We start from the raw sequence: 20,258 nt of genomic DNA, 5'->3' as shown, positions 1-20,258 counted from the left end.
CCAGACTCACGACAAAGTCAAGATACAAGTGCTTGTTTCACTCTAAACTCCATATTGGGTCCCCCGAAATAGTATTTCCCAAGCTGTTCCATGGAGCACAAGTGTGCCAAAAACTCTTAATAGCTGTTCCATGAAAAAGGCTTCTGTGATCAAATAAATTTGGGAAACCACTGAAGACTCTGTCCCCCACAGAAAATCCACCATGCACATCAGCATCATTGCTTGTTAGCATAGTGAATGCTCTGAGAAGTCCTTTCCTAAAGACACCTGCATAACTCTGTTTATTCCAACATTTTCAAAACTTATTTTTATCACAGAACCCTTTTTTGTGTTTTATAAAGCATCACCCAACAATCCTCAGAGCTTTATTATAGGCTGATATATTGTCTTTACCTATCCAAAAGCTAAACCTGAATTTAATCATGTTTAACTTTGCTTTATATACAAAAGAAAGTATATCTCTTAGGGGAATCCCTGGGAGGTGCAAATGGTTAATCCACTCAGCTGCGAACCAAAAGTTTGAAGGTTTGAGTCCACCCCTGGGTGCCTCAGAAGAAAGGCATTGAAAACCCTACAGAGCACAGATCTACTCTGACACACAGAGGATTGCCAGGAAGCAGAATCACCTTGACAGCAACTGGATGTCCTTTATGTATATTTTTATAACTCCCCCTTTGTTTAGTGATTTCTGCCTGGAACAGTGGAGTACCAGAGGCATAGGGGAAGTCAGGAGGCTTTGAAGGTACCCATTTTGGAGAAGCCATCCACCCCAGATGTGTGGAAGAGTGTGTGGAAAGGAGCAGGGAGGATGGAAAGGGATTGATTCTTTCTCTGGCCAACTTGGTTGAAAGAAATCTAAGAAGTATGTCTTCAGCAAGGCCTGGTACCCTTCCCCTTTACCTGTCTAGCTATCTGAGAGATAAAAGAACGTGGTTGTGTAGTCTGGAACACTTAAGAGTTCTATTACTTGTCTTTCTACTTAATAGTTCACCAGCCATATGCTCAGAAAATTTTGTGTGATGTTTGTGTGTGTGTTTAATAAACTAAAACGCAAGACATTTCCCCCTGTTCCTAAGTAGAATTGTCCTTAAATCTTTTCCCTTATTTTTACTTTTCTGATTTCTTCATCTCAGTAAGTATTGACATGCTCGTGTAAGAGAATTTTGTGTATACACTACACTGAACAATGTAGTGTCTATAAGAAGTGTTTGCAGAATTACTTTGGGATTGTTAAGGAAAAAAACGCTCACTGTCCTTCAAGCCTTGGGCTTGCGTGGCTCATGCCCAGTATCCAGTGGGTCATTACTGGCTCTTGGGTGAATGACAAGTTGTATTTCACTTTTCTTCAGCTTTATTATTTGCTTATCTGTCTGTTCACTCACCCGCTAAGTTTTAAGTGCCTGTCACCTGCAGAGCTCCACACCAGGCACTCTGAATATTGGGAAGGAAGCAAAGAATGTCCTCTCCCCTGGTGGAGGCCATTTCATCGTGTGGTGCAGACTGAGCATGCCTCGTGTCAGGTTTTAGGAGATTTTCATTAGCACAATATAAAGCTAAAATGTTTTAGTAATTAACAAGGTTGAGAGGCATACTATGCCCCTGTGTGTTTATTTTCCTGTGAGTTGTCATAATGAAGTTTCTCACACCTTTGTTATAAAGGGAGGTAATACTACCTGCTCTATTGTTTCTCATACATTTGAACAAGCAATTTGAACACCTCGAAGACTGTTTTATTCCATCTCATCTTACCCACTAGTTGTCTTATGTTACAGAGTTACCTAGGAGTGGGAGCAACTGTTAGGTTTCTCTATTTGACTCTTTAAGAGGTAATTGTATGTGTCTGATGTATTGTCTTTCTTTTCAGAGATTTATGGAGAATAGCAGCGTAACTGCTTGCTATAATGAACTGATTCAAATAGAACATGGGGAAGTTCGCTCACAGTTCAAATTACGGTATGTAGAAATTTGTTAACAATTCTCTAGAAGAGCTTATCTGTCATTAGGCTGGTGTTCATAGGTTCTAACTGAATACCAGGAATTGGGAAGTCATTAAACAGTCTATGGCAGCTGGTAAACAGCAGGATTATACTGAGAACTCCTCGATAGTATGAAATAACTTGGAACCATTTCTTCTTTTGACAGTATTTTCCACTATTTGCAGCAGTTTTAAAATCATGTCTTAAGATGAGTGCTGTTTAATTTGTGGACAATTAGATCCAGATTGAGAATAGCCTTTAAGAATTACTTCTTTATTTACTACTTTCAACATTTATAAATTCCTACTTGGATTATTGTGGATAGGGGCAAACCAATGGGTATATTTATTATGCTAACCATAATAAGCTAATATTAATTAATGTGGTAAACATAATAGTATTACCACAGTAGCAATTTTGCGAGGTCTGTTCATGTCCTGAATATGCATGAAGTATCTTCAAGAAGCTGATTATATGTCTCTACGGATATGTGGTCCTTTAAGAGCAGGCTTCGCTCAGGTGCTCACTTCTGTAATGGGATTCTCTTAGAGTTTGGTCCTGCTCAGAACTCTGGGCTGTGGGTGTTCTGCTTCCAGGACGTCTTGGAATATCAGGGTGCTAGCTCATGACTAGCTTTGCTCAGGCTCCCCTTCAGCATGCTCCCAGGATCCTGATTTCCTCAACCTGCCCTCCTCCAGGTGGAGAACAGGGTAAGAGGGGGCGGGGGAAGACTGCTTGCAGGCCATAGGATGTCAGGAAGGTGCCCAGATGGCGTCTTCTCCAAAAGGCCATGATTGTTTCAGGCTCGATGCAGAGAATAAGCTTATAGCATTTCATTGTAGTGATTGTAACTTTTATCTTGATTAATTATTTTGCATTCAAAGGGAATAAAAACCTTTTAAAACTAAAGTCTTCTTTTCTACCATCCTCTGTCCTTTGGAAGCAATGGATTAGCATAAACCTATAGGTGCAGCTTCTCCTGGAGTCATCTTGGCCTGGAAGGTCCCTTTTTTTCGGCTAGAGAACATTAAGAAAAAAAGTGTGAGGATAAACACACTTTCTAGGGTGGAAGCGTAGAAAAAAAGGAATCTCAAAAGAGTGTAAATTCAGGTATTTTAACAGTCTTTGGTGAGGAATATTGCCAAAGACTTTGTGAATGAATTAGTAAATTACATTTCTTGGTTTCTTTTTATCTGGATGTTTATTACCTTCGGAGAACTTCATAGAATTTTTCTAGAAAGCCACATCACCTTTATTTCAGTAATTTATGCTCTTTAATAATGTACATTAATCATTTTTATTCTTTGAGGTCTCAACTGTTTTTAGTTGCGGGTAAAAAGACTTGGTGCTTTTATTTTAGACATTTTCACAATAAATAGAAAAAGGGATTTCATTTTGGTTAAATTCTTCAACTGTGTATTATTTAACAATAAAAATTAACAATACATACATTAATTGTTTTATTCGCAGTTGCCTCATTTTATCTTAAATAAGTGCTTCCCTTTTCTTAGGCAGCATTAAATATGATGGCATGTCTAAGGTACCAGGAAGTGGCCTAAACATATTCTTCAGTATTCACCTTGCTTTGGTGAGCTACTCTCAGGCTCTCTCAGGGACTTAGTGACACCTTATCTATGACGAGCAGCAGGGAAGGCAGGTCTGGCAATTTTAAATAAACATCCCCACCCAACACAAGGATTTAGAGAAAGGGCTTCAGATTATTGCTCTGATGAAATCTGCTTAGACCCAACTTTTCAAGATCTTATCAGGTTCAGAACTTTGCAAGTTTCTAAATACCTAACATTATGTAAGTACTATAACTTCTCAAAGTCCCTGGGTGGTGCAAACAGTTAATGCACTCGGCTGCTAATCAAAGGTTGGAGGTTCAAATCTACTCAGAGGCACCTTGGAAGAAAGGCCTGGAGATCTACTTGTGAAGCAGTCATTGAAAACCCTATGGAGCAATTCTACTCTGACACACATGAGGTCACCATGAGTCAGAACTGACTCAATGGCAACTGGTTATAACTTCTCGCCCTCCACTGACTGGAACTGGTTGGGGGAGCTGGACCCATTGCAGAGGTCATAATAAAAAGGCTCAAGTTCTTAATATATATAAGTTGATGTGAAGCTGGTGAATGGACTTGGCCCAGGAAGGCAGTAGCCCCAGAAAGGAGAGAGTGCCTGGTGTCTGGTCCCTTACCTTCGACACCAGCTTAAGCTCAGCTGGTAAAGAGCCTCCCTTCCCATCACAGGAATCCAGCATAAGAGCAGTCCCTGTAGCCAGGAAAAGGAATATGCAAGTTCTCCATAGAAGAAGTCCTGTGGTTGATTTCCTCTGTTGCTTTTTCTCTGTAGAAGAAGTCCTGTGGTTGATTTCCTCCGTTGCTTTTTGGGCAGTTCTGCCTGAACCTTATCCAAGTTATCTCCTTCTTTTTGTGGGGTGGTGGGGTGCATGTCCTGGATCTCCGTGAGTGTGCTATACCTGGGTCCAGCAGATGGGGGCCAGTGACCCACACCATGACTCCTCTAGCTTCCTAAGGCATTCAAGGACACCTTGAGCATCCACCTGCACCCCAGAGACAGGCAAGCAATGCTGTCATTTGTTGCAAACTGGAAAAATGAGGCTCTTTATTATATAATGCCGGAATAATTGTAGTCTAATTATGTAACACTTTTCCCTACAATTCCACCCCCAGCTGAAGCTAAATATGTAACATTATCAGCACTCTGCAAAGACAGTCTGTCTGTACTACAGGATAATGTTGAATGATGGGGGTGGACACTTTTGTACAGGTTGTCATATATGGTGGCCTTATTTACTAAACCAAAAAAAAAAAAGAGGATCATGTGGTCATAAGATGTTACCTAGTTTTAAAATTTCATTGTGTAGAATAACTTTTAAAGATATAAAAATTAAATCACATTTCTGTGTACACCTGATGAATTACTTTATTGAACAGAAGATTTCATGAAATGGGAAGTGGCTAGGGTAATCCATGTTAAGTAACGACCGTTTATGTCTTCTTACGTCCTTATGCTTCTTTATTGTGAAAAAAGCTATGTTACTCAAAAAACAATGTGGCTTTAGCTATTTATTGAAAGATTAAGGTGATCAAAAATCAAAACCAAACCCATTCCAACTCATAGCAACTCTATAGGACAGAGCAGAACTGCCCCATAGGGTTTCCAAGGAGCTGGTGGATTCAAACTGCTGAACTTTTGGTTAGCAGCTGAGCTCTTAACCACTGCACCATCAGGGCTCCTTAAAATGACTGGTTTATACTAATGCAGTGCCAGCTGTTGTTTCAGTCGTTAGTCAGTTTGATATCTGTCATCCAGGAGTTATCCTCAAAGCATCATGTTTATTTTACTCCTTATCTTAAAACAGTAGCAGTCCTCAGTTTAGACAGTAAAAGTTTCTGATGGGAAAAGCTCTGTGTTCTGTGGAGCACTACATCTCTCGGTATTAATAGACATCTATAGAGTACTCTGTCCTCACATGGGCTCTGTGTGACAACCCTGTGCTACAGGAGTAGAAACTGAGCTACAGAAGCTTGAAATAGCTGGCCCCCTACTGTGTCGCTGCCCAGAACAAGCGCGGATGAGTAGCAAATCCATGCCTTGTCCACTCTCCTCTGCCCTCATCCTCCCAGTTCCCTGCTGTGATGTGCCTTGTGTTCAGAATCTTTTCCCTACAAGCTGCCATCTTGCCCACTCCTACCCTTGTTCCAAGTGCCCTCTGTGTATGTGTTTTGTTTTGATAGGTTCTAGAACACTTTGGGGAGAGACATGAGAGATTATGTAACCCTACTGCCCTAGCCACAACTGACAGAAGAAAACACTAACAGCCAGAAAAGCCCTTGACGTGATCACAGCTGTTAGAATCTAGGCATCCTGCTTCCGAGTCTGGTGCCTTGGAATTTGTAGACTTTATGCCTGGACCTCCTTTAATATTTGCCTTTTCCCTCTTGACCTTCAAGGGCTCTTAGAAAGTGCCAGGGAAATGGTCACAGTGCCTACACTTCATGGATTTCCACATCTAGGTTACCTTTCCCTTGTGCTTCTTTTCCAATTTTTCAACTTCTTAATCTGGAGGATACAAAAATAAAGACACTTCAGGCACAAGAGTTATATGGTTCCCAAGAACAGAAAGTTAATAAAGCTAAGGTTCTTCTGCATGAAGAGTATTAATAATTAATATAAGCAATTAAGTTCCCAAACTCTGGGAACATGACTCAAATTGATTACCTCATTTTGCTGCAGGTTTATTTAAATAGAATCATCAACCAAAAAAAGGTTTAAAGCCCAGAAAAATGTGGTCCAGTCGTGTTTGTCACTAGGGGGAAATAATTTGCTGGTCCTACCAATATTCTTTCACCTCAGCTGTTAATAAGAATTTGCTTGGTCCCATTGGGAATTGTATTATTGAAGATTTTATGCTTTATTGATAATCACAAAACGAATGTTTAATAGATAAATTTTAGAGATTGGATGTAAGATCTTATCTTAGGCAGCTCTTGTATTGACAAAAACAATAGTACTCTGAGGTACCTTTTTACATACTTAGTTGAAACATGCAGATACTTTGAGGACACACTTAGGCAAAAGAGGGCATTATCATTTGATAAAATGTGTTAATTATGGCTTAATTACCCAGCTCTCAAAGTTAACGAATTAGCCCACGTAGAATGTGTTTCTCCACATAAATGTCTTTCCAGAAACATGTCTAACTTCTGGAGTACATTACTGTCCAGGGAATGAATGCTTTCCTGTGTTGCTGAGTTGGGCTCCGGGTCCAGGTGCCTAGAAAACACTATTGATAAGTCTTACTCTTGCTTGCCTCTTCATGAGAAGCAGTGTCTTAACCATTTTGGTAACAGTTTTAAAGTCTCCTTTTATTCTTCTTTCTTATTTTAAATAATTGAATTTACAAATGTAGCAATAGTAATAGGACAGTGTACGTTTCAAATTAGGTAGACCGGAGTAATTTAAATAAGAATATAGATGACAACCATTAGGAATTACAGTCAAGTTAGTTTTATGTTCTCCTCTGCCCAGCTTACCCATATCGTGATTACTTGTTTTACTTATCCTCACATACAGATATATTCATCTCTGCAAATACAGGAACACTATCCTTCAGTGGGCTAAAATCCTTCATCTTCACCAAGGTGGCTGTTGTTGGTGGTTGTTGATTCAAGTCCTGTGTACAACAGAACAAAATGTTGCTGGGTCCTGTGTCATCCTCACAATCAACAGCATGTTTGAATCCATTGTTGCGGCTATTGTACCAATCCATCTCATTGAGGGTGTCCCACACCCTTGTTGATCCTCTACTTCACCAAACATGTCCTGCTCCCAGGATCAGATTAACCAGAAAGCAAGGTACACGTGGGCTTACATTAAGCAAAATATCCAGGGCTTATTTGTGTTTACTTATTAATCTGTAGTGCACAATTTCACATGGATTTTACCACATCTTTGATATGATGAGAAACAGGTGAAATTGTGCACTCTAGATTAGTAAATAAGCACAAGTAAGCCTATGTGTACCTTGTTTATTGGGTAATCCATCCCTGCCTCCTGCAATGATTGATCATCCCTCCTGATGACGTGTCCACAGCAAGGAAGGTGGACAGTGCATGAGGGTTGTTGTTGTTAGGTGCCATGGAGTTGTTTCTGACTCATAGTGACCCTGTGTACAACAGAAAGAAACACTGCCCAGTCCTGTGCCATCCTCACAATCATTGCTATGTTTGAGCCCATTGTTGCAGCCATTGTGTCAGTCCATCTCATCCAGGATCTTCCTCTTTTTCGATGACCCGCTACCTTACCAGTCATGATGTCCTTCTCCAGGGACTGGTCCCTCCTGATGACATGTCCAAAGTACATGAGAAGTCTCGCCATCCTTGCTTCCAAAGAGCACTCTGGCTGTACTTCTTCCAAGATAGATGTTCCTTCTTCTGGCAGCCCATGGTATATTCTGTATTCTTCACCAACACCATAATTCAAAGGCATCAATTATTCTTCAGTATTCATTATTCATTGTCTAGCTTTTGCATGCATATGAGGCAATGGAAAATATCATGGCTTGGGTCAGGCGTACCTTAGTCCTCAAGGTGACATCTTTGCTTTTCAACACTTTAAAGAGGTCTTTTGCAGCATATTTGCCCAATGCAATACCTTGTTTGATTTCTTGACTTCTGCTTCCATGGGTGTTGATTGTGGATCCAAGTAAAATGAAATCTTTGATAACTTCAATCTTTTCTCCGTTTATCATGATGTTGCTTATTGGTCCAGTTGTGAGGATTTTTGTTGTCTTTATGTTGAGGTGTAATCCATACTGAAGGCTATAGTCTTTGATCTTCATCAGTAAGTGCTTCAAGTCCTCTTTGCTTTCAGCAAATAAGGTTGTGTTAGACAGTGGCAATTAGAAAGGAAGACATGAGAGACCAAACTGCCACCTTGTAGGAATGTGACTAATATAAGCCACAACCTATTGAATTGAGTTCTAATTTATTTTTATTTCAGTTTTTCTGAGTTTTTCCTTATTTCCTGGGGCAGTAGATGATGAATGAGGCCCACCAAAAGGTGGCACTAATAGATTAGGGCTTCCTGCTCTTTTTCTGATTAAGAATTTCTTCTGATTTCTTACAGAGGATAGAGATGCTGGGGGTGTCAGTTGAATGTATAAATTACTGCTTGAAAGGGAAGCAACTGCTATGCAAAGGCGTATGTTGTGGAGATAGTCAGGGCGGGTGTGGGGATAGAGGGGACTGGTGGACACCTGCATTAGAGAGCAGTTGCCCTGGAAACTTTGCATTGGACATTCTAGCACGTTTCCTCTGCGTCCCACCACCAAGCGTTCCTACAGAGCACACATTCCACCTCCAGTCCCTGAGCTGACCTGTAACCTCCTCCCCTTAACAGTATGTCAACCCTGCCTTCGAAAGGATGATGGGCTACCACAAAGGCGAGCTCCTGGGGAAAGAACTCGCTGAGCTGCCCAAAAGTGACAAGAACCGGGCAGACCTTCTCGACACCATCAACACGTGCATCAAGAAGGGAAAGGTGGGTCAAACAAGCAAAACAAATCCACATACCCCTCCCCAGTCCATTTTCTTCTGTGAGTTCTTATGTGATGTCCCTAAGATCCAAGTATGTAATAATGTTATACTTAGAAGAAAAATTTTATGTTTGCAAAATGGCTACTTTGAGATAATTTTGGACATCAAGTATATCTGTGGATTATGCTGATACAGAATCTAAAGATTCTGTAAGAAATAATTTCATCCTTTGCATCAATATATCCCCCTGTCATTGATGGCATACTGTGCCCCTCTTTGAGCTAAGTTCCACCTCTAGAGCTGTCGTGTGTGTTTTCATGTATCTGGTGTTAGGAGAACTTGAAGTATTTAATATCAGTATTTACAAGACCCTATTTTTTTGCCGATTTTCCCTTATCTGTTCTCTTTACTTGTCACAGTTCAGTATAGATGGGTAGCTTACTTCTTGCTGCCGCATGCCTGCTCCTCCAGTGGTGGCTTTCACTTGCTTCCAGGCAGTGATGGCAGCGGGATAAATGCAGCAGGGATCTTCCCTCAAACCTCTCCTCCAGGCAAACATTTGGTTCTCATAACTGGAACTACCTGTACATTTTCTTTTAAGCATTCAGAATGCTTTCTCACATATTATTTCTTTCATCTTCCTCTCTCTAATGTGAAGTAGTTAGATAAGCATTACATTCATCGGATGGGGATGAATAAAAATAGAACCAGTTTTTAGGGATGCAATGAGTTTGGATTATATATGATGGCCAAAATTACTGAAAAACCAAATTGGGGGAATGAGACTAAAAAGGAAGCAGGACATTGTAAACTGCCCCTGAAATTTTTCCAGAAGAATCCTGCCACATATCTAGTGACCTGATACGCATACCAGTCATCCACCTTGGCTGGAGAGAGGAGGCAAGAAATGGCTGCCGGGAATCTCAGTTTCTGATTTAACCTCTCCCTCCCAAAAATAATGGATGTGCCCCAGAGATCACCCTGAGGTCACCTGGCTTTTCATCCCAGCCCAGGGCCTACTTTGCCTCATCCACAGAAACTGTGCAAGGAGCCAGACTAACCCCAGGGACACGTTGACTGGGAGGCCACACAGGATGTTAGAAAGATGATGGGGTACGGAAGAGTTAGAGATACAAATTTAAAACCAGGTCTTCCACTTCCTGATGTGGGCAAATTAGTTACACTTTCTGAGCCTCAGTTTAAAACCTGTTGCTGTCAAGTCGATCCTGACTCATAGTGACCCTACAGGACAGAGTAGAACTGCCCCATAGGGTTTCCAAGGAGAGCCTGGTGGATTCGAACTGCTGACCTTTTGGTTAGCAGCCATAGCTCTTAACTGCTACGTCACCAGGGTTTCCAAACTTCAGTTTACCCATCTGTAAATTAAGGATAACGACATCAAGCTCACAAGGTGGTTGTGATGATTTTGAGAAAGGCCTCAGCAGAATCCTGAACCAGTGGTGGTTTCGTAGGGGAGAGCGGAGCTCCACCGCTTCCTTCCCAGCCTGGGTAACCGGTCACGTGGCGACGTGTCCTGGGACCCTCAGGGTAGCCTGGTGGTGGACGTGCTCAGTGATGGTCCTCAGTGTATCGTGATTGTGAGCCTCATGTTGGTTGGCGTTGCGTGGGTGCAAGGATACAACGTGCTTTGTGAAATGTAACTAAAGCATGTGGGAACGTTCTTACTAAACCTGATAAGACCCTCTGTAAAGCAGCCAGAAGCCATGACTGGAGGATTTTAAGAGCTATCTTTGTCCATGTAGGAGTGGCAGGGGGTTTACTATGCGAGACGGAAATCCGGAGACAGCATCCAACAGCACGTGAAGATCACCCCAGTGATTGGCCAAGGAGGGTGAGAGCAAACTCTTGAACTCTTAGATGAAGATAAAGACTCAGGGCCTATGAGGATGTTGTGTTTGCATTTTGAAATGCCAGGATAAGGATTAGACCCATAAATTCAGTAGAGTTGCGCTGTACAGGGTACCTCTGCCCTCTCGGCATCAGCCCCTGATATAGCTTTTCCTCCCTCACTGTTTTCCTGCTTATGGTCTTTTGTGAAGCATCATCCCAACCTGCCACTTCCACCTTTTCATCTCTGGTTCCCATGTCCCCACTACCCTCTGAAGGGGCACAATTTCTAAGCCTTGCCCTTCATAACACAGTGCTCTCCACGGAGCTCCCTGGCCTCAGCCTTCTCAGGGAGGGAGTCAGCCTTCTCTCCTGTGGTACCAGCTCTCTGCCGGTCCTCTCCAGGCTGGCATGGGCCTTCTTCCATATGGGGTAGGAGAGCCCTGGAGGTCACTGGTTAAAGAGAAAATGGCATGTCTGACCAGGAGCTGAGGGAATCTGATTCTATTCCATCTCAGATTACCAACCAAATAAAAAAAAAACCTGTTGCTATCGAGTTGATTCTGACTCACAGTGACTCTATAGGACAGAGTAGAACTGCCCCATGGAGTTTCCAAGGAGCGCCTGGTGAATTCGAACTGCTGACCTTTTGGTAAGCAGCCAAGTTCTTAACCACAGTGCCACCAGGCTCCCTCAGATTACCATAGAAGCCTATTTATTTTGTGAGGAGATAAGGTAAATATGCAATTCTTCTCCCTTTTCGTAGTTAAATTTTGTGAGAAGGTTTGTAGAGCCAAACAGAGTCCCCTAAAAATAAATCACTAATGAGCCTTTGTAAACCAGCCTGAAGGTCAACACCAACCTCAAAGTATAAGGGATACACAGGTTGTGTGACATTTTGGAAAAAGAAAAGATGGCAGCAAGCATGCCAGTAGCCAGAACAGGAGAGTCCCACCGGTGACTCAGGAGGATCTGAGTGCCTCGAAAATCGTTGTGTGATTAGAAAACCAGAAATGCCATAAAACCAACAAAGTATTTGTGGATTGTTTTTCCTCCAGTTTTACTTGTTTGGTTAGTTTTGAAATTGTTCTTCCTTCAGTTCAGAGACCACCACCTAGTATTTCGTGCCATATTATCATTGGTGGTCCCCTTTCCCTTCACTCTGAATGGTCTGCGCACTGATAGGCCCCTGACCAAGGGTGACATGCTGCAGAGCGAGGCTGCCCCCTGGGCCCTCCTCCTGAGTAGCACAGGCCTCTGTATCTTCATTACCCGAGGTGGTCAGTGCTCAGAGGCCGTACGAGATGGAGACAACACCCATGGCTGTCACTTTGTTTTTATCATCATCCTTAGGCCAGCTCTTCAGAAAACTGAAACTAAGAATCACTTTGTGTGCGTGTGACCAGATGATTAGTAACCAAAGCAGAAGAGAGACACTTTAGCCCAGGAATTTCTGTCAGACTACATATTTCTGATCTTTCTGATTTTACAGATAAGAGAAAGAAGTCCTTTTGTCCAGTGTTATTTTTCCCCAACTGCTGTAGGCAGTGAGGTCTCACAGCAATTCTAATTAAAAGTAGGGAAATTTTACCTCTTCCTGTTCGGCCAAGCTCATTACAAGTTCAGCACTATTTTTTACGCTCTCTTCAGAGAACTCTGGAGAAAACTGAACCAGACAGAGAGAGAAAAAGAAGTCATTATTATAAAAATCTAACATAACTCTCTGGATTTAATGGCAGGGCTGAGACACCTGTAGCCCTTTGCGTGGTCTCCCTGTGGCCACGAGCAAGAACTCAGGCTGAGTTTCGGGATCCAGTCTTGACCTTGAAATAAGAGGATTTTTATCTGCCTGAAAAACACCATCATAATGATGCCCATGCTATGAAGAATACAGAGTATTGAAGCTAAAAACAGCAACCATGGAATTTGGTCATTGTTCAAATGAGCATTTTATATAAGCTATAAAATCATTAGTGTCAGCAGAATTAAAACTAATTTTGTCTGTAGTAGCATTTCATCCTATTACTGAAGATATCTATGAGCCAAACTTCAGGAGTCAGTTATAGAATGAAAGACCCATTAGGAAAGTGTTCTGAGTCTGCTGTGATTAGAAGGAGGCACAGTGTGTGAAGGCATGTGTGGGCATGTGTGAAAAATGTGTTTTCTATAGATTGAGCTTTGTTTGAATTTTAAGTCTGCCCTGGAATGAACACTGGAGTTTTGTTTTAAGAAGACTCTGTTGATATTTCATTTGCTGATTTGTTGAATCATCTCATATCTGACTCACTAATAACTGATTGTTTATGTTATTAGGAAAATTAGGCATTTTGTCTCCCTCAAGAAACTGTGTTGCACCACTGACAATAATAAGCAGGTACGGTATTCAGTGTGCTTCATTTGCTTTGTCAGCTTGTCCACGCATTACATTCTCCACTGTGCTCAGCTTGTCTTTCTCTGTATCTAATTGTAGTTGCCCATTAAGAAGGTTTATGGGAAAATTAGACTTCTCTGACAAATAGTAAAAAAAAATTCCCCTGCAAGCCTATACTACTTTATTAGTAGTACACGTCAGTTTTGATTTAACTTGTGGCTGAGCTCTAGACTAATGTATTTTATGAGAGCATAAAATTCTTCTTGCAAATAAAAAAAGTTCTATTTGCTATCTTAGTTTCTTAAACAAATGAAAACTTTATATCCGTTTGAGCATTTCACCCCTACAAAACCTATCAAAACCAAGAATCACTGCAAATTAGTACTGTGATTTTTTTTTTTTTTTTTACCATTACATCATGCAGAGCAATACATTTGAGTGTTATCTTCTGAAGTAACAGCATTTTAATAAGATGCTATATTTAGGAACTTTTTATGGTAGTTTTATAATACAGAGCAACATTGGTATCTTTTTCAATCTATTGTTATCTTTTTGATTTAGACTTTCAGTACTGGATTATGTGTACTTTCATTTCATGCTTTAAAATTTGTGGCTTAAAAAGTACTCAACAAATGTAATTACCGATGATCTATTTTTGAAAACATTCAAAATATGGTCTTTGATGAAGATTTTTTAAAAAGGGACAGTATCTCTAAAGGATATAAAGAGCTTCTGGGCATCATGCCATTTAAATCAAATGTGGTGGAGACTAGTGAAGTGCATGATCAGATGGAGAAGTCCAGGCAGGGCAAGGAAATGACTGGGGGCCACAGATCCCAGGGATGCTTTGGTCCTTCCTGGTGAGAAGTGGTCTCCTCAAGAGAAAGTTGGGATTAAGCTGCATAGGGCCATTTAGTCAGTTATCTCAATGCGTCAAATGTGTCCATATCCATATGCTTTTTCAATGAAAAATGCCTGAGTATTTCACCTGGAACCAGGAAATTGTCACTTACTATCATAAAGTCATACAGGTACACAAGTCCATGGAGATCTCTGGGAAAGGAAGGGAATCGACGTTCATAGATTCTTCCAACTGCAAATTATAGACATACCAGGAGTGAGAGTGGTGACGTGAATGGAGGTCTACATGACAGGTAACACAGGCCGAGGGAGGGCTCAAGAAATCCCAGTGTCTCTTTAGAGACAAACTGTGGAACACAAGCAGTGCAAACATTTATTGGCTGTGGGTCTGCAGTGCAGAACACAAGGCCCACTTGGACTCATTCGTTCTCCTGCCAGAAACTAATCAAGTATAGTTCACGTCCAAAACCAAGCACACCCTTCCCCTACTAGCCTAGCCTTGCTCCCCCTCCTTCATTCCTTTGTTGCTTAATGAATGGGACCCCAATCTCCCTGTCCTCAGTGCTGCTGCAACTCCATGTGTTCAAATCCTACCATTTTTTCAAGGTCCAGCCCAAGAAACGTAACGTCTCCCTCCTCAAGGCCCCTGAAGTACCTTCTTTGCCCTCTGTCACCCACCCCTGCCTTTATCCGAGCTATTTGTGTGTTAAACGTCCATCTCTTCCCTGACAGAGTCACCAGGCTATGCTTGTCTGTGTGCGCTCACACTGCCTGGCACACAGTAGGCCCTCGAAACTGTTGGTTAGCTTGAATTGACATGAATGCCTCAATCCTGGCCTCCTGCCAGCCTTAAACCCTTCCTGCCTCCCAGGGAAAGTGGCCAGGCCCTCAGCACAAGACTTAAGGATGTAGAAGCAAGGGGCTACCGCTTCTTTTCTGAGACTCTAAATAGAAGTGTCTTCTCTCAGTAGTTAGCTGGTGTTTTGAGAAGAGTGGAGACACTGAGCTCTGATACCGAGCCATTGACGTCACCTAATGGTGCTGTACAGACCTAGAGAGACACTTAGATCTTCCAATAACAAGCATTTTTCTCTCTCTGACTAGCCAGTGCTCTCCTCCTCACAGAAGGAGGCTGAAGTGAATGGCGATGGGGTCTGTGACAGGAAGGGCTCCCAAGAGGGGGGGAGCCGCCTGTCTGCAGGCGGTTCCAGTGACGCTGCTTTCTGGGGCTTAGCTCTGACGTCAGAATCTGCCTGTGCGTTTGCATTTTAACGAGGAGTGACATTGTAAGCCATGCTGCTGTCTTCTGGGTGACATTTGTCATCAGCAAAGATCTCTTTTCCTGTGTGAACCCTGTAGCTAGAAACGCTTAGTGAAATTTGTTTGCTGTAAACATGGCTTCCTCGTTTTGCACACTTGCACACAAACACACACACACTTCCCAAATATGTATTAAACAACTGTGCTGGCACCAGGGACACAAAGTCTGCGCCCTCAAGTCCATGGGAGCCAGGGACGGGTGAACAGGATAAATGGAGGTGTGAACCAAGTGCTGGAGAAGCACAAAAGGCAGGACCTAAGGACACCAATTAGGATTTGTCTAGAATAAGAGGCAGCAACTGCAGCCTACAGGACAAATTTGGCCTGTTTTGTAAGTAAATTTTTATTGGAACACAGCCAGGCTCATTCATTTCCATGGTATCTGAGGTTGTTTCCACTGCGATGGCAGAGCTTAGTAGCTGCAACGGAGACCAACATGGGCTGCAAAACCTAGAGTATTAATTGTCTGGCCCTTCACAGAAAAAGTTTGCTGACCCCATTTCTAGAAGATAATTTTCTTTCCTGGATGTCCCACTTTCTTAGGCCAGGGAAAGTTTACCCAGACCCGGCGGAAATGCCCCTCACACATACACACACTTCCTTGGGCATCCTTTGCTTTTATGCCGACCCCTGCATCCTGTTTCAAAGCCTGTCTTCCTACCAGTGAAGATGTGAGGACCTAGTTTTCTCTGAGGCTTTTTCCTTTTCATGAGACAAAGATCCAAATTCAAATGGGTAACTCAAACTGTGGCATCCCAGCGATCTGCCAGTGTGGCCCAGGAATCAGGCTGCATAGGGCAAAGGAGACTTCCAGGACCCTGGCATTACACCAGATCTCATGAGCAGGCCCTAAAGCAGAGGGGCCTCAACACTGCCACCCCCCAGCTAATCAGACAGTCTCCTCCAAGCCCCGGACATGAGAATATGGGTAGTACAAAAACAAACAAACAAGCCAGTTGCCATTGAGTGGATTCCGACCCATGGCAACCCCATGTGTTTTCAGAGTAGAACTGAACTTCATAGAGTTTTCAATGGCTGTGATCTTTCAGAAGTAAATCACCAGACCTTTCTTTCAAGGCACCTCTGGGTGGGTTTGAACTGCCAGCCTTTCAGTTAGTAGCCAAATGCTTAACCATTTGTGTCACCCAGGGACTCCTTAGGTTTTGACTGATTTTTCAGAAGTAGATCACCAGGTCTTTCTTCCAGGGTGCCTCTGAGTGACTCGAACCACCAAACTTTCTGTTAGCAGCTGAGTGCGTTAATTATTTGTACCGCCCAGGAAGCCAGATGTGCTAGTAGTAGGTTTGGAGCCCTGGGGAGAGAGTGTGGGAACCTAGCAGGCAGGACGCTGGGGCTGCCACTGGCAGCGTCCGTGGGGACTGCCTGTCCTCTTCTCAGGGAGGGATGACGCACGGCCGTGGAGAAACCCTCAGGGCGGTACAGATGTCTCACATCCCAGAAGAGGAAGTGGTTTTCCTGTGAAGTCAGGGAGTACAGCCCACCCAAAGAGCAGCTTCAGAACAGATTTTCTTGTTCACCATGGAGGGCAGGAGGGTAGGTATGTGCAGGGGAAGGACCACAGCCAAGTTCAGGGAAGGGTTCTGCTGTCTGGCTGTTCGAGGTTCTTCCAGACAAAGGCAGATTAACAGAATGAGACCAGCTTCACCTCGGTTCTGCACAGGGTTTTACAGAGCTGGAAAGTAGTGGTTTCTGCCTGTGGGATTTTATTGACCCTCATTTCATGCCAGAAAGGCTATTTAAGCCATAAAAAAATAGGAAGGACCTAATCTCTGAATGAAGAACGGTTATTTAACTTGAGCAAATTTGGCTTTGATGAAAAAAACCCACTACTTATTTGTTTCACTGCACCAAAACCCGTTGCTGTCAAATTGATTCCAACTCATAGTGACCGTGTAGGACAGAGAACTGTCCCATAGGGTTTCCACGGCTGTAATCTTTACGGAAGCAGACTGCCACATCTTTTTTCTGCAGAGCCTCTGGTGGATTCAAACTGCTGACCTTTTGGTTAGCAGCTGAGTGCTTCAACCACTGAGCTACCAGGGCTTGCTTCTTTCACTGCGAGCTCATGTAAAGGTTGTCTCAGCCTAATATCAGTCTGCGGACCAACATTTGGGAGTCATTGCTTTAAAAGCACTTTTACATATGTAACTCACTTGAGAATAGTAGGGGCAGAAATGAGACCTGAATTGGCCAAATCTATAATGGTGAAATCTTGTTTTGAGGTATACTTTTTGGGGTTTGTGCATATTTTGTTTCATAGAAAGTTATTTAATCCTGAAATTGCTGTAAAGTTTAGAAACAAACGGAGCTTTACTATAATACTAATACATAGAACTAAGCCTGTCAGATGTGCCCAAAACAAGATGTGAAGGGTGAAGAGTGTCAGGGAGCAGGAAGGAGAGAGAGCAGGGTCTTCAGTTTTGAGAAGACTCAGTGTGGGGAAGGAGGGATGGGCCCTGAAGGCAAAAGCAGAGGAAAGCTTTAGGGGAGCACCTTAGGCTCAGCATAGGAAAAAATTATTTGACAGAGTCAGTAGCCTCAGTGGGTGGTGAGTTCCATACCATGGGAGGTAATCAAATAGAAGTAGGCTGAGCACTCAGTAGGAAAAGCTGTCTAGGGGGTTCAGTCATTTGCCAGGATATGAACTAGATCAGTGATTCTCAAAGTGTGGTTCCCTGGACCAGCAGCAGCAGCATGCTAGGAACTTGTTAGAAATGCAAAGTCAGACCCACAGCCCTCTGGGTGACTGATTCACTCTAAAGTTTCAGAGCTACTGAACTAGGCGAACAGCTCAAGACTAGGATGGTATTGCTTGTGATCATCGGTTAACGAGCAGGGTCTGTTCTGGGCTAAATAGACTATTTTCAGTATCCCTTGGCCTGCCACCCTTTCCTCTCTTGAATATGAGGACCCTGACCCAGGCTGCTCAGAGCCCTGCAATGTGAGAAGACCCCAGGTTGGTTTCAACCCACGCCTGGCCTATGCTCTACACCCACACTGCCCAGTACTGGGGCCATTAGCTGCAGGTGGCTTGTCAAATTGCGATGTACTCTAAATGTAAAATACACACTTGATTTCGAAGACTTGGTACCAAAAAAAGCCCAAAACCAAACTCATTGCCGTCAAGTTGATTCCAACTCATAGTGACCCTACAGGACAGAGTAGAACTGCCCCATAGGGTTTCCAAGGAGCACCTGGTGGATTTGAACTGCTGACCTTTTGTTTAGCAGCCGTAGCTCTTAACCACTACACCACCAGGGTTTCCACCAAAAAAAAAAGGAAAATAAAATATCTCATCAAAAATATCTCAACACATTGAAATGATAACATTTTGGACATAATGTTTTAAATGAAATATTAAAATTAATCGCACCTCTTTTCGTTTTACTCTTATAATGTGGCTACTAGAAAATTTAAAATTACATATGTGGTTCGCATTTGTGGCTCACATCATGTTTCTGTTGGGCAGTGCTGGTCTAGACCTTTCTTCTCCTACCAGATCCTATCGCAATTTCACCTGTCTGTGCTCTCTCACAGGTGACAGAGGATGTGGATGAGCTATTCACAGAGCCTAGTTTCTGCCAGAGAGTCAGCTCTAGGACTGGGACATCAGGGAGCACAGTTCACCAGCCGTTCAGACTTACTGAGCCTCCCAGAAATGATGCTGCAACTCATTCCCCTGAACTGGGCTATAAGAGGCCCCTAGGAATGCTTTCACTCTTAGGGGACAGCTTTCTGATGGGCTGCAGAGTGGGGAGAGGATTATTCTCAAAGAGACCATACATTTTTGGAAACCCTTTAACCAGCCGTGGGGGGAGATGGCTGGTTGGGGGAGATGGCTGGTTGGGGGAGATGGCCAGCATCCCCATATCTGAATGCCCTCCTATCCAGCTGTGGAAACAGACCAAAGCCACCAGTTGACAGCTGGGTAGACTTTCCTCCTGGGCTCAGCCAGGCTTCACTGACATGTCAGACAAAGAGACTGTGCCCCATTCTCACCAGGTTCAGGGCCTTCGCCCTGCTGAGCAGTGGCTGAGTGTGACCTGACAGTCAGCCCCACCCAACCATCATCTGTCCTTTTCAGCAGGCTTACCGTCCCCACCCCAAGGACCGTGCACTTGTTTGTGCTGAGTGCTCCGGGAAGGAGTCAGCCTATAGTCATTTTGCTTTTCTTCTTCCCTCCTGCCCCTTCTTTCTTTTACCCGTACTCCTTCCAGTTTCCTCCCTTAGCCTAAGGGAAGTCCAAAGACTTTCTCACCTGGCCTTATACCTGCTTGGACCATCCTCAAGATAACAGGCTCCTGCCCACACTCCCAACCCCCACACCCAGACTGGCCTTCTCTTGGGGATGTCCTTGGCCTTCAGTGCTCCTGGGCCTCTACTCTCCCTACATTTGGCGTGTCCTAGTCCCCTTACTCCTCCCCAGCGTGCATGTTGGCTGAGAGGCCTTTCACAGTTCTTGGCCTTCTCCTCCAGGGTGTGGAAGAATGAGGCCTTTAAGAGTGGCAAATCCTAAGATAGTCTACTATCTCTCAGTACTGTCTTCCAGAGACCCCACTTGGCTAAACTCCCAGATCTCTAATTGAACAGACTTCAAATTATCGCTAACTTGAGCACTGCATGTGGTAAGAAAAAAACCTGTGTTTCTCCAAACTGGGGAGCTGAGCAACCAAATGTGTTTTGCTTTGATTCTCCCCCAACATCTCCCCCTACCTGGTATGACCCTTTCAGTGTCACAGCACCATTGAGCATGTGGAGTGGGTGATGCGGAACCTAACCAGTCAGACGTGT

General features: G+C 43.3%; 1 protein-coding gene across 1 annotated transcript in view; it reads left to right on the top strand.

Moving 5' to 3' along the window:
- The window catches only part of PDE8B (phosphodiesterase 8B), a 299,340-nt gene that overhangs the window by 177,553 nt on the left and 101,529 nt on the right, over nucleotides 1-20,258 (top strand). Inside the window, exons 6-10 of the mRNA XM_023729447.1 lie at nucleotides 1,865-1,953; nucleotides 2,036-2,105; nucleotides 8,910-9,050; nucleotides 10,810-10,898; nucleotides 13,208-13,268. Coding sequence (XP_023585215.1) covers nucleotides 1,865-1,953; nucleotides 2,036-2,105; nucleotides 8,910-9,050; nucleotides 10,810-10,898; nucleotides 13,208-13,268 — 450 coding nt within the window. The remainder of the gene's footprint in view (nucleotides 1-1,864; nucleotides 1,954-2,035; nucleotides 2,106-8,909; nucleotides 9,051-10,809; nucleotides 10,899-13,207; nucleotides 13,269-20,258) is intronic.

The sequence above is a fragment of the Trichechus manatus genome, unplaced genomic scaffold (genome assembly GCF_000243295.1).
Source record: "Trichechus manatus latirostris isolate Lorelei unplaced genomic scaffold, TriManLat1.0 scaffold00029, whole genome shotgun sequence".
Taxonomy (NCBI): Eukaryota; Metazoa; Chordata; class Mammalia; order Sirenia; family Trichechidae; genus Trichechus; species Trichechus manatus.
The sequence above is the reverse complement of the archived record's forward strand: the minus strand, read 5'-3'. Positions and strand labels throughout refer to the sequence as shown.